This window comes from Anneissia japonica, unplaced genomic scaffold, assembly GCF_011630105.1.
Source record: "Anneissia japonica isolate Jap-2015-1 unplaced genomic scaffold, ASM1163010v1 scaffold287726_len2788222_cov184, whole genome shotgun sequence".
Taxonomy (NCBI): Eukaryota; Metazoa; Echinodermata; class Crinoidea; order Comatulida; family Comatulidae; genus Anneissia; species Anneissia japonica.
The window spans coordinates 301,631-314,974 of record NW_022705125.1 but is presented as its reverse complement, the minus strand read 5'-3'; the positions used below and the strand labels follow the sequence as shown (position 1 = coordinate 314,974).

Genomic DNA, 13,344 nt, shown 5'->3' with positions numbered 1-13,344 from the left:
TTGTGTAACCGTAACATCAGATATGAAGAGGATTGATATTATGAATTCATATTTATAACAAGTGTTATGAGGACGCCATAACTAGCAATAAAGTGTGGCTATTCCTGTACGATACCGGTACAGTTGCAATACGCACATTTATTTATTGGTTTTTTTTTATTCAATTTCTAAAATCAAAATTAAAAATTAAAACAAAAGCAAAGGCAACAGCCACCTTGAAATACATTCCTTTCCAAAACAAGAATAAGCTTATACAAATAAACAACATTTTTAAATCAAAAGGCCATTACAACAAATCATATATCAGCATTTTCAAATACATATGCAGAGAAATCGGGGTTTAAATATATTTCTTATAGTGTTAGGATTTCAAATTGCGCCCCTCTCAAGTGATTACCACAACATAATAGCCAATAACAACACAACACTACACAAAATACCTGTGTTATAAATATTATGAAGTAACTATGCGAATGCTACTTGTAAGATGGTATACAATTTATGCAGACCTACATTAAAAAAGTAAATAGAAGCAACAATTAGACTCACGTCAGTATTCCATCGGTTGAGAATATCGTCGTAGACTTCGACAAGACTGTCAATTTCAGATACAGCGTTCGTCGGCTTTGTGTGTATTCCGACAATCACGAAATCTTTCACAACTACAGTAATTAGGCAATACATAAGAAATAGTGTTAATTTTAAACACTTCTTTGCTTCTGGTGATTCCCCATATATTAAGTCCATCTAATATACCGTCTGGCAATATAATAATTGGTAATATAATTATTTACATTATTATAATTCACTTTTGTCAGTGAGAACGTTTACTTACTACTTATTTAATTGTTATGTTTATGTCTTTTGTCATACATACATTTCTGGTAATCTTAGAATAATTATCGAGATTGTGTCCGTTTTTTGTATTTTTTTTTTTGTTCGCCGTTTATGCATGGAATGAGCGCGAATGCGCTCATTCCATTCGACTACAGTATAGTCTTACGTGTCGCATTAGACTGTAAGCGGACGATGAACGGTTCCCTCTCATACAAGTCATCACCAGACAACTCATCCCCATCGTCATATTCGTAGCTGTCTATTACTTCAACCTCATCTGACCTTAAAAAGAATGGAGAACGAGCTGAGATGCCACAATATCATCATTATCGTCATCATAATCATCGTCATTGTCATCATAGTCGTCATGATCATCGTCATCATCATCATCATCGTTATCATCATCATCGTCGTCATCAGTCATCGTCGTCATCATCACCTTCGCCATCGCCATCGTCATCATCATCGACGTCATCATCATTGTCGTCGTCATCATCATCATTATCATCATCATCGTCGTCGTTACTATCGCTGTTGTTATTTTGTTGTTATATTGTTATATTTTTGTTGTTATATTGTTGTTGTTATATTGCTGTTGTTATATTATTGAGTGTTATGTTGCTGTTGTTGCTATGTTGTTGTTATGTTTTTGTGGTTGTTATATTGTTGTGGTTACTATTGCATGTTTATTGTGGTTGTTATGTTTGTTGTTGTGATTGTTATGTTGGTGTTCTGGTTGTTGTTATGGTGGTGGTTGTGGTAGTGGCTGTGGTTGTAATTATTATTCTTTTTGTTGCTATTGTTATTATTATAAGGAAAATCCGTCTATTAGGTCTATGTCGTAATTATGATTACCTGTAAATGAATGCATACTGCTCCTTGGATTTTGTACGACCAACACGTGAACCTATGACGTAATCATACGGATCATCTGCAACTCTTTAATAAAACAGTAATTAAATGGACCGATTTCTAGTCGATACCTTTTTTTTTAATAGGATTACATTTTTTTTTTCAGTCTTACCTTAGTTTTTGTGAAGTTATTAGATTTTAATTCAAAAAAGTTTATTAACTGTGTTGACATGCCATGTAATATAGAAGTCAGCTTTGTGTTGGAAGTGCTACCCTCTTATATTACAATAAATACATACCGCATTATTATATGACGGATAGCTACACTCGTATTATATACAACTACTTTCTCTTTCCTTTTAACTATATGACTGTATTTTGTTTAAATTGATCTTATTTCTATATTCGGGTTATCTGTTAAAAAATGTTTCTTGATAACTATGCTTTATCAATTGATTTTAATGACTGACTATCTTAAGTACACCGTACTTTACTCTTTGACCGGGAAGATTTGGATGCATTAGGTACCGTAAATGTATGTATCCAAAGATTAAGCGTATATAATAGTGTTAATATCAAGCTGTGTGTTTAAAATTTTAACATGTCGTATTTTTCTTGTATTTGTTATGCAATATGTTTCCATTCGGCAAGGTGGCGGGATTCTAGTCATTAAATGGAAGTTGTGTTCTGTACAATTGGTGCTCGATATTATAATATTTTATGTTTCTATATTCGAGCATTGTTTTTATTATTAATCTTTTTTGTTTATACTATGTTTACAGAGCATTGCAGTAGACCTAATTCGAATGCTATTTGTTTTTCAATAGTTACACCTCCTCAATTTAATAAAATCTAAATTTGGCATACTAAAAATATAATAGCAGAATTCATATAGACTATGGATATTATAGGCATATCCAGCTCATGAATGTAGGCATACTGATCACGTGCTAAGTTCCTTACTTATTAACTTCTTCCACGAGCTGCTCAATCGCTTCTCCTGAAGTGTCTCGAATTTCTTGCACCAAAATTAAGTCATAACGATTGATTATCTACAGAGATAAGGAAAACAAATTATAATCAAAACAAGATGACGCTTGGTTACAAATTCAACATTTTATTGCACTACAGGCTGTTTTATGAGGTACTTCCTCAATCATCAGGTGCTAGGCTCTGAATGAGACTGCAGAATAACAATCATGCATGGTGGAACTGCTAATTGCTGTATAGATTATATTGTTATATAGTTTATTGGTAAAAAGTTAATTAGTATACTCATTATTATTCATAGAGGTGATTAGAAGCTCTGTATTGTATAGGCCTATGTATATTGGTACCGCAGTAGAAATTTTCTTCTATGCCTACATGCAACTAATCAATTCATTCCTACGGTTAAGTGAGCTTAATTCAGGGTTACATATTATAATGAAATATTTCTCGAGCAAACACAGATTACAGCGTTTACTGATATTGGAGTATGGTTTGCATTTACCTAATATTTTCCACTTAATTTCATATTTTATATTAATCGGCTTTAAGTTTCAAAATGTATTGGCCAAGTGCCGTGCTGTTTTTGTACTTTTCATTACGGAATGAGCTACTATGTCCATTATATCTGCCCTTAAAAGTGTTTTCTGTCAGTCTGACATAAGTTTCTATTTTGTTGTCGTCTTGGCGTATGACTGTGGCCTGATATACAACTCCTTTGGTTAGGCACTTGTTGGATAGGGGGCACACGTCGTGACAATTGCATTCTTTGACGTCATTATCTGTGCGGATTGTGGTATTATTAAGTACTGATTTGTTGTGTGCAGAGATTATTGAACCCATATTCGGCATACAACTGTAACTTATCTTGATAGTGTTTCGGTTAAATATTTTCCTTAGTGCATGGTTGGGTGGGAAGCATTCATCCACAATTTCTAAAAACTCATGTCCAATTCTTGTCTTTACGTTATTGCTGTATGGAGGGTTGAACCAGGTGATGTTCCTTTTTCTTTTCCTTGTGTTGTCTCTTTGTGTGCTTTTAGCTGTGGGTTCATACGTTAATTTGTGCTCGTATCCAGCCTAAAAGAAACCATGCACTAAGGAAAATATTTAACCGAAACACTATCAAGATAAGTTACAGTTGTATGCCAAATATGGGTATATATATACAAGATAAGTGAACTGCAACTGTCCCACCATTTATGATTACGGCACTTTTAAATGGCCGGAAATGGCACTCGCATACTTAAAATTAAAACATTTAGGGAGCCCTAGTCGACGTCAGCGACACATTATGCTGTTATGTATCAACAAAACCCTTTTGGGTAAGGGTACTCAGAGACCATGTGGTTAGGACATCTTCGGGGCCCCGAGGAGTCGGGGGACATGCGATCCGCCGCACGAGAGCACATAGGTGTTACGCCCAGGGTTGCCATTTGGCCTTTTTGACGGCCAGATTCCTCAAATCTAGCCGTATTAAAATTTGCCTGGCCGTAGCATTTGAAAAGTCACGGCCAAACTATATTTGGCCGAATTTTTGAAAAGTTTACATTTTTTTTCATTATAGGCCTAATATAACGTAGACTTGTTTTGGATATTTTGTTTTTGTTAGCTTAAATTCTATATTTTCATCTTACTAGTGGAGGTTCTATCTCTTTTGAATATAAATTAAATACTGTACTTTAATTAATTTATTATTGCCCGCTTTGATTGTATAGCCCTAGGTGCTGCAGTGTTCTTTATGTAGAAAGCCATATATCAATGCTCACTCGGGTCCGATGGCACCTCCAATTTCAAGCACGTTTTGCAGAGACTTCGAAGTTGTGAATGTACCCACTGTTGTCTTCTAATCGCATTAAAATCTGATCGAATTTTGGCCGATATCGAAAAAAAGTTTGGCCGAATTTGGCCGTGAGATGGCGTGTGTTTGGCCGTGAAGCCTGTCGACAATCTGGCAACCCTGGTTACGCCACTGATTCATGATGCAAAGGGGCAAGATCTTTAATGATGTCTAATTTCTGAAGTATTGATTTATTATAGATGTCATCAAAACTGTCAATTTCAGATCTAATGACATTACGGGTCGACTTCAAGATTCTGAGAATTTTACAAACCATATAATACCGTACGTATACTGTGTTGCTAATTAAAACACTTTAAATTATTCTCATAACAGAAAGCATACTACACCTGGACTAGTACGTCAACCACCTCTGGCTTATCCATCTTTGCTCTTCCGAATATTTGAATATTGAAGGCAGCAATGTCAAGACCACCTTGTGCGAAACTATCGCATAGAATTCCGACCAAACAGAGCGAAACCAAAAGAAAAGAGAGTGACGCCATGCTCTCTGATTCTAAGATTAAGATAATACAGGCATGAACAATGTTATCAGTAATTGACCAAAACACTGTCAATATCTGCAAAACATCTTTATGAAAATATTATTTCTCATCTAGACCCAAGTCTTGCGTGATGTCTTAAGGTGTATAGGCCTAGCTACAGACGGGAAACATGTCCCGTTTCTCTGCTCTATACTTCTTATAGGAAACTTGCTTAATATACTCATGGAACCTATTATTACCTTAAGTCTTCAAAACAAAAATCTTCACTTAACAAACAACATTAATGTTTTATTATTATTATTATTTTAACTTATGAAATACGCCCCCTACTAGAGTCCTCCCACTGAAAATTCGTTTTGACACTGACAATGACGTAATTCTGGCAGCCTCTGAACTTACTGATAGTCACTTGATTGAGTAGGCCTATCCGATCAAATGAGGTTTTTGAATATAAAAATGTTTTGTTGCCTTTGAATTGAATTAACTACATACAGTTCCATTTGTTGTCAACCAATTTTTGGCGCTATGAAAAAGTGGTGGTTCCTCTAAATCGATAGTCTATTGACTGTTTACTGTACTTTCTTCAGGGGATCTTGCATCGATCGATAGTCAAAAATCGAAAATATTGAAATACCGTTGTTGAATAAATCTTGCATTTAGATATAAAAGAAAAAATAACGCTAACACTTACTTGCTATTGTGAGAAGTCGTGTTTGTTGATGCTAGCAGTAGGCCTAGACCTACAACAATGTGGCAGAAGTTTGTAGAATCCTATGTTGACACGCAAGCCATGGTTGTATTGTGAACCCAACGTGGGTATGCGAATCGTGTTGTGTATGGATGTACGTCCGTGCTGTCTGCTGCCAAACAGATATAAATAATCACCCAATGAAAATCGAAATATTGCACTTATCAATACTACGGCATGTGAGCTCTTCGTCAAAGGACATGTAGCTCAGGTACTGCCTACATTATTCCAATATTGAATTAAAGATTGTTTAGTTTATGTTTATTGCTTTTAGGGCCTTGTGTTATGTTTGTTTCACAGGAACCATTCCCTCGTCGCGACTTCCTTTGGTTGTTTCCGATAAATGTCCGCTTACTCACCAATGACAGCAAGTTGGAATAATAAGCTCAGTGGTTAAGATTCTTGCCTTCAGATCCCAGGGTCCTGGGTTCAATTCCTGTCACAGCAGGAGTTTTTCTCACTACTAAAAACAACTCCACTCTCTAAGCCTCATAAAGAGACTTAGTTTATAAAGCATCACTCCATCCTGTAAGTGGCGAGTGTACTTGCTGTTGGATGTGAGGGAAATAAAATAAATAATATATTAACAAATAATGGTAGAAACCGACCCAACTATTATCAATAAAAGAACAGAACTAATCGCTAAGAGCCGTCATATCAACAAACCACCGGACCGAGAAAAAAGAACGTTAACAAAATACTTATTCCTGTGTAAAAAAGCAAAGCACATAACATCATCCATTACTTGTCTGATCATTGCTAATTCTTGAAACTTACAGTAACAACAAGCGTATTCTTATATATATATATATATATACACAGACTATTATAACCGTATCCAGTAAGCTATATATTAAAAACACACACACATATTGTTCATTTATAATCATATCTATTGACATATTTAGCGCTTTGCGTCAAAAGGGCATCTGAAAGCGCTTCATTTTCAAAGCACACTCATTTAAACTGCAAAAGCTGGAATTTAGTAATGTTAGTAAAACTACAACTGTGGCAAAGCTCAAACATCTAGATGTGTATAAGAGACAGTATATATATATATATATATATATATACACACTCGAACATATTCGAACATTACTAAACCATGTAATTTATGTTTATATGAGAAATTCATTATCATATGTCACCCTGAACTATGTTCACTTAACAGTAAAAGTGAACTACTGTAGTATCAACATGCAGACATAGAAGGAAATTTTTACTCAGTCATAGATAGCTCAGCCACTATCTTCCTAGCATAAACAAATATAACTATTCCCTAAACAATTTCTATATAATCAGCTAATTAGACACAATGTATTGTTCACTTAATACCTAATTATGTATACATGACCTTGAGGTTCCTCCTCTTTGCCGTATGTATAAAGCATTACCACTAGACGATTTAAAGTTTATCTCTTCACGTGTTACATGAAAGCTACTATGATAGGCAAAAGGCATTTATGTAAAAGGACACGTACGAGGAAATTCATTTGAAAATGTACTGGAACACAACCGATCTATTTGGACATTTTTCAAGTCTAAAATACAATACTGAGCAAAAGTGAAAGTATAGTAGCTAGAAGCTACATGTACGTTAAACAGTAGTTATAGCAACAAAAGTAAACAATTAGCTTGTCAGTCAGGAGAAATGCATGCATTGCAATCTACATACTAGTCTACGTTGAAATTATTAAAAATAATTGTAAACATTAAGTTATCATATTGCAGTATATATATAACCGGTATGGTACATGGTACTGTATCTGTATAGGCCTAATTAAGAGACACTGTACCAACTATAATTGAGTACGAAATAGCCCTGTAATATATATTATCCATTTGAATTAAATAATATATTGTGTTTCTGAATGATATAAATAACGTACTTATGGTGGTCTGAGTTAATTAAAAGCTTTTCTTACAAATTCTGCAAATTTCATAAATAATGCGTAATAGTTCGAAATTGTTGACAACAATATTGTTGTCAAATGGATAAACAGTAGAAATGCGCAGCAATTGGGAATCGGGGATTTTTTTGTTGCAATTTTGTCCACTCAAAATCGTAGATTGCTCTGATTATAAAATATTCTTTCATCATAGACTGTCAATAATTATAGCAATGGACCACTCCGGACTGTCAACCAAACTTAAAACTGACCAATCAGAACAGGGCCACGGATACGCTCGTGTATCACAAACACACGCACATACACACACACACACACCCATTCATACGCACGTGTAATTTGTCCACACACACAAACGCACGTGCTTTGTGTATGTTTATTACGCCGGCGTTTTGTGCGACCTTAGCAACAATATCCAAGGGCGGGGCCGGCTTAGCAGAAAGGTCAATTGTTTGTAAATTTACTCTTCTTCTTCTTCTTTTTCTTCTTCTTCTTCTTCTTCTTCTTCTTCTTCTTCTTCTTCTTCTTCTTCTTCTTCTTCTTCCTCTCCTTCTTCTTCTTCTTAATAATGAGCTAACCTCAATTTGAAGGCTCTGCCCCTCCAGCTCAGTTTTGCATCTGAGTATCAGGCTGAGTGGTATTCTATTCCTTTTTTATTTTCTACTTGTAATTACATCTTTTTAATTTATTATTATTATTATTATTATTATTATTATTATTATTATTATTATTACTCATTCACGTATATCTGACTGCTAAATTAAACATTACTATGTGTCGACCTACTTAGTTATATTTGTTTATATATTTATAAACAATCTATTATTTTGCATGTACTTATTCAATAATGAGCAATTAACTAACCTATTACTCGATAAGGTATTAGTCTCTAATTGTTTCCATTATAAATAAGTTCCCCTAACGAGGAAAGTAAATATTATGACCTTTGTTATGAGTAAAGAATATCTATATCAATAAATGTACGCATTATAATAACAATATAAAAGCAATTGAATTTAACTGTAATTTTGTTCGTTCGTTTGAGCGAACACCCAGCCTAATGTCTTAAATTTAACAAGGTGCCGATTTTCTCTTAGCAGCGAGAGAGGCATTATTCTTCAGTATACTAAATTGTACATTAACATTCCTAACTAAAGAAATTAATTTTGTTTTTAAGTATTCTTTCCAATAAACTGAAGAAACTAGACTCCCTAACCTGCTTATAAATAATGTACAAAGCAAACATGAAAAATACAATTACTTAGCTTACATTAAGATGTCTGTTTTTTCCATCTAATTAACATAAAGTAAATGCTTAACACAACTGGGAGATAGTATTTGTGACACTGTATACTGTATAGACAATTTAAACATAGTACCAGTAAATAACTGTTCTATCCTGATAGATGTTGTTGGCGCACCAAATCCGTTAGAATAGGCCTACCTGCATTCCAGCATTCATATACGTCTTTGTATAGTCCTAAATATTTCAATCTCAATTATACTTTATTGTCCATTCATATAATTTGAACTGGCATATTGATCATTTACAAATTTTAACAACAAAGGCAAAAGCAGAACATCCATAAAATACACAATTTATCAATACTCACAATAAGAATTTATCATCATAGAAGACATAAGCATATTCGAGTCATAAGTATCCGAGGATCAAACCACAAATTGTAACCAACAACGAAAATGAAACAGTAAAATATTGATAACTATCCACTCTGAATTTAGAACCAGTTAGGGGTACATTTAATGACAAATAGACCTCATCCATAGCCATCCAAATTTACAAACGCGTTTCAACCCACTGTTGAATAACAGCATCTTATGGGGACTAAAATGCCTTAACGTGAACAAGGTAGGCTTATGAGAACCAATGCTTGATTGACATGTGTCATTCACTTTATAACTCGTCATTTGGATACCTGTAAAAAAAGTTTAAAGAAGAAATGAGAAGAAAAATCGTAGGAAAGGAAAAAATCGAGAGATAAAGCAAAGTGAAAAATATATTTCTAAATTAAATGTACAATTGTATATAAATTTTATATAAAATGCTAAATTGATGAATAGATAGAGCATATATTTACGTTGGATCAGGAAGAAGCTCCAACTCAATCGGAAAGTGATCACTGACATCGTCCATCTGGTAAAAAAATGAACTTTTTAGAGCAAACTGTTATAAAATGGTCCCAAATACAGTATGGCCAACAACAACATAAAACAACACCTCACCTCATATCCCTTTACTTTTGTAAAATTCAACCCATTTTGAGTGATGCAATAAAGACTTACAACAGCCTATAACCTATACAAAAACTGAAACACGGTAACTGATGTATCGAAAGTATCAAAATGCACGCAACCGTATTGGAGTATGTATTATACCTGTCTCTTATACACATCTAGATGTGTATAAGAGACAGGTTACGTGTTGTATAGTATATTTGATTGACTGATTGATTTGTCCTCCCAGTGGGGCAACAACGAGTCGTGGGTCCCGGGCCGAAACAATGTTAGGAGCACCATGCATATCAGTAAAACATTTTTGCTCACGAAGTGACACCGGGTGGGTAATCCCCCTAGAGATAAGTGTTAAGGATGAAAAGACTTTAATTATTAGACAATGCAAAAAAATGTTGTGTGAATAATATTTTGCACACACATTTTTAATTTCAATATTTGCGTGCAACATATATATATTAGGTCTGTGCATATACACGTGCATTTTCTTGGCTTTGCCAATGTAAATAAGTATTATCAAACAATCATTCAATCAATCGTTTCAGGGTGGGTCCAGGAGACACGGGTCTCCTGGACCCACCAGAAAAATAAAGAAGAAAGAGAGAAAGACCAGAAAAAAGAGAGCATCACTCTATGCCTACTCCAAAACAAGCTATTTTTTTAAATGTCTGTGGTCTCCACCATCTCTAAACAAAATTCTTTCTCTATATCTGTCCCTTATGGGTTAATGGATATATTCGGTGTAAACACCAAGGAGAACCCACAAAAGTCGGAAGAATACTTGTTTCCAGTGAGGTCCTTCTGGTGGTGATTGGGCACTACACCGGCAGTGGCCTAACGATGGGCCCGGGGCCCTGTGGATTTCTGAGACTGGGAGCCCCTTTTTGATCCGGTCACTACTTTGATTGTGGGTATTTAAATGTGCTCGTTTTTCTAATATTTCGCATTGTATTCTAGATTGCTTTTAACAACGATTTAAATTATATGGCAGGCCTATCAATTGCAGATCAAGGTATTCAAAATAGAGGGAATGTGGGTAGGGAGGGACTTTCACACACCTATGCCACCTCAGCCCCAGCATGGTTGGGATTAAGGTAAGATCATTTATGAATACGGCACCTCGAAGTAGCCGGAAATGGCACTCATATAGATTTAAAATGCGAGTATAATTTCCATTTTTAAACAATTGGAAAATTTAAGGGGAGCCCCAGGCCGACAGGGCCCCCATTAAACCTTCACTGGATATACTGTGATATATGTCTTACAGTCAATCTTGGAGACACATTATGCTGTTATGTATCAACAAAGCCCTTTTGGGTAAGGGTGCCCTAGCGAGGACCCTATGGGTTGGGGCACCTTCGGGGCCTTAGGTGACAGGGGCCCTGCGGACCGCGGACCACTGTCCACGAGTGCATTGTGGTTACGCCACTGTACATCGGGAAACAATTTCTACTCATTTCCAATTCGTATACTGCGCTCTTTAACGTGCACACAGGCCATAATGCACACGGGACCAACAGGTTAAACATCTCATCCGAAAGACGGTGCGCTATCGTAACTTGCATTTTAGCCCTCCAGCTGAAATACAAGGAAGCGCAGTGATGGGAATTCAATACACCACCTCCTTCCTAAAGCCCCTTCCAATTACCATCTTAGAAAACTTAAAGAATTTATCCTCCAAAAACGCTAGAAAGGACTAACTGTACAGGCGAATGCTTTGTTCATTTTTAAGTCAGTAATTAAAATAACTATAATAATCTCACTACAATAATTGTAATTACCATAATACTACTACTACTACTACTACTACTACTACTACTACTACTACTACTAATAATAATAATAATAATAATAATAATAATAATAATAATAATAATAATAATAATAATAATAACAATAATAATAATAATAGTAATAATTTTAATATTGGTTGCCTTTTTGCCCTTTAAAACTGTTTCTTTTTGCTGTTTTTGTGATGTGGGTCCTTTTTGTTGAAAAATGTTTAAATGTTGATTGTTTAGATTTTTCTGCTTAAACCCTTTACTTTTGTAAAATTCAACCCATTTTGAGTGATGCAATAAAGACTCACAACAGCCTATAACCTATACAGAAACTGAAACACGGTAACTGATGTATCGAAAGTATCAAAATGCACGCAATCGTATTGGAGTATGTATTATACTATCTTATCTAAGAAAGCATAGTGTTAAACAATTAATCGTACTGAACATTAAAAAGTAACAGATCAAGAAAATGAGTTAGAGCATGTTAAAACAAAAAATTGTTTAGATTTTTCTGCTTAAACCCTTTACTTTTGTAAAATTCAACCCATTTTGAGTGATGCAATAAAGACTTACAACAGCCTATAACCTATACAAAAACTGAAACACGGTAACTGATGTATCGAAAGTATCAAAATGCACGCAACCGTATTGGAGTATGTATTATACTATCTTATCTAAGAAAGCATAGTGTTAAACAATTAATCGTACTGAACATTAAAAAGTAACAGATCAAGAAAATGAGTTAGAGCATGTTAAAACAAAAAATAGGTACCATTCCAATACTTAATAATAGGCTATCTATTTTCTTCCTCCATGATTACAGTAACACTATTAAAATTCAGAGACGGACAAACATTTACTTCCGCCATAATATATTGTACAGTAAGCCTACGATTTCTGGATCACTTTTTGTTCAGGTCATCTAATAGGCTTGAAAATATCAATATAAAGACGTTTGAGTAACAAAATTCATCGATTGTTTTTAATAAAGTGTCACTTTGATGTTGCTCTGAAACATGTTAAGGCCAATCTGAATAAAATGACCATCGTCCTTTAAGGTCCAATTGATGATGTTGCAGGCGTTTATCATCCGAATATCCGAATTATTAGTAGGCCTATAATGTACTGTAGGCCTATACATTATTTTAATCGATTTCAACATGCTGTGTATAATATTTAATAATAGGCCTACTGTGATGGATAACCATGTATTTTATTCTTTATTTATTGACATGTTTAAAGTCGGAATCGGATTTTAAGGTGGGTAGTTATGCAGTCGTCCGGGGCTCATACATTTTTGAAAAAAATTAAAAGAAAATATTTTGTCAAAAGCGTTGTATTATTAGATTGCTCGGTAAAGTAGTAAGTAGGGTCCCATCTTTCCGGGACTAATTTGGACATGGAGGAAGTACCGGTAAGTGTTTCCCCAGAAAGCACACAGGCATTACATAACTGGTCAAACTTCCATAGTGGGGCATCCAGCGGCATAGTTTAAAGAACCCCTTCTAATAAATCTGCCACATATTTTGTTTGTGGGTTTTTGGCCTATTTGGTTTTTTACGGAAATTATAGAAAAGATTTCGTATTGTTAAGGCGTCGTAGGAGAGTGTTGAGCATCAGTGTTATT

The 13,344-nt window shown here is 34.7% G+C and overlaps 1 protein-coding gene and 1 long non-coding RNA gene across 2 annotated transcripts in view; both read right to left on the bottom strand.

Annotated features, from left to right (window-relative positions):
- LOC117105310 (deoxyribonuclease-1-like) overlaps positions 1–6,132 on the bottom strand; it is a 12,611-nt gene extending 6,479 nt beyond the window's left edge. Inside the window, exons 1-6 of the mRNA XM_033246428.1 lie at positions 5,714–6,132; positions 4,867–5,033; positions 2,653–2,741; positions 1,693–1,776; positions 1,004–1,119; positions 550–662 (exon numbers count right to left, since the gene is read on the bottom strand). Of these exons, the coding sequence (XP_033102319.1) occupies positions 550–662; positions 1,004–1,119; positions 1,693–1,776; positions 2,653–2,741; positions 4,867–5,022 (558 nt within the window). The 5' untranslated portion in view covers positions 5,023–5,033; positions 5,714–6,132. The remainder of the gene's footprint in view (positions 1–549; positions 663–1,003; positions 1,120–1,692; positions 1,777–2,652; positions 2,742–4,866; positions 5,034–5,713) is intronic.
- Positions 6,133–8,242: 2,110 nt separating this feature from the next.
- Positions 8,243–9,904, bottom strand: LOC117105254. The gene is made up of 2 exons (XR_004444875.1): positions 9,780–9,904; positions 8,243–9,617 (listed from the first exon to the last, which is right to left on the bottom strand). It is a non-coding gene; the product is annotated as an uncharacterized LOC117105254 (long non-coding RNA).
- Between the last annotated feature and the right edge of the window lie 3,440 nt (positions 9,905–13,344).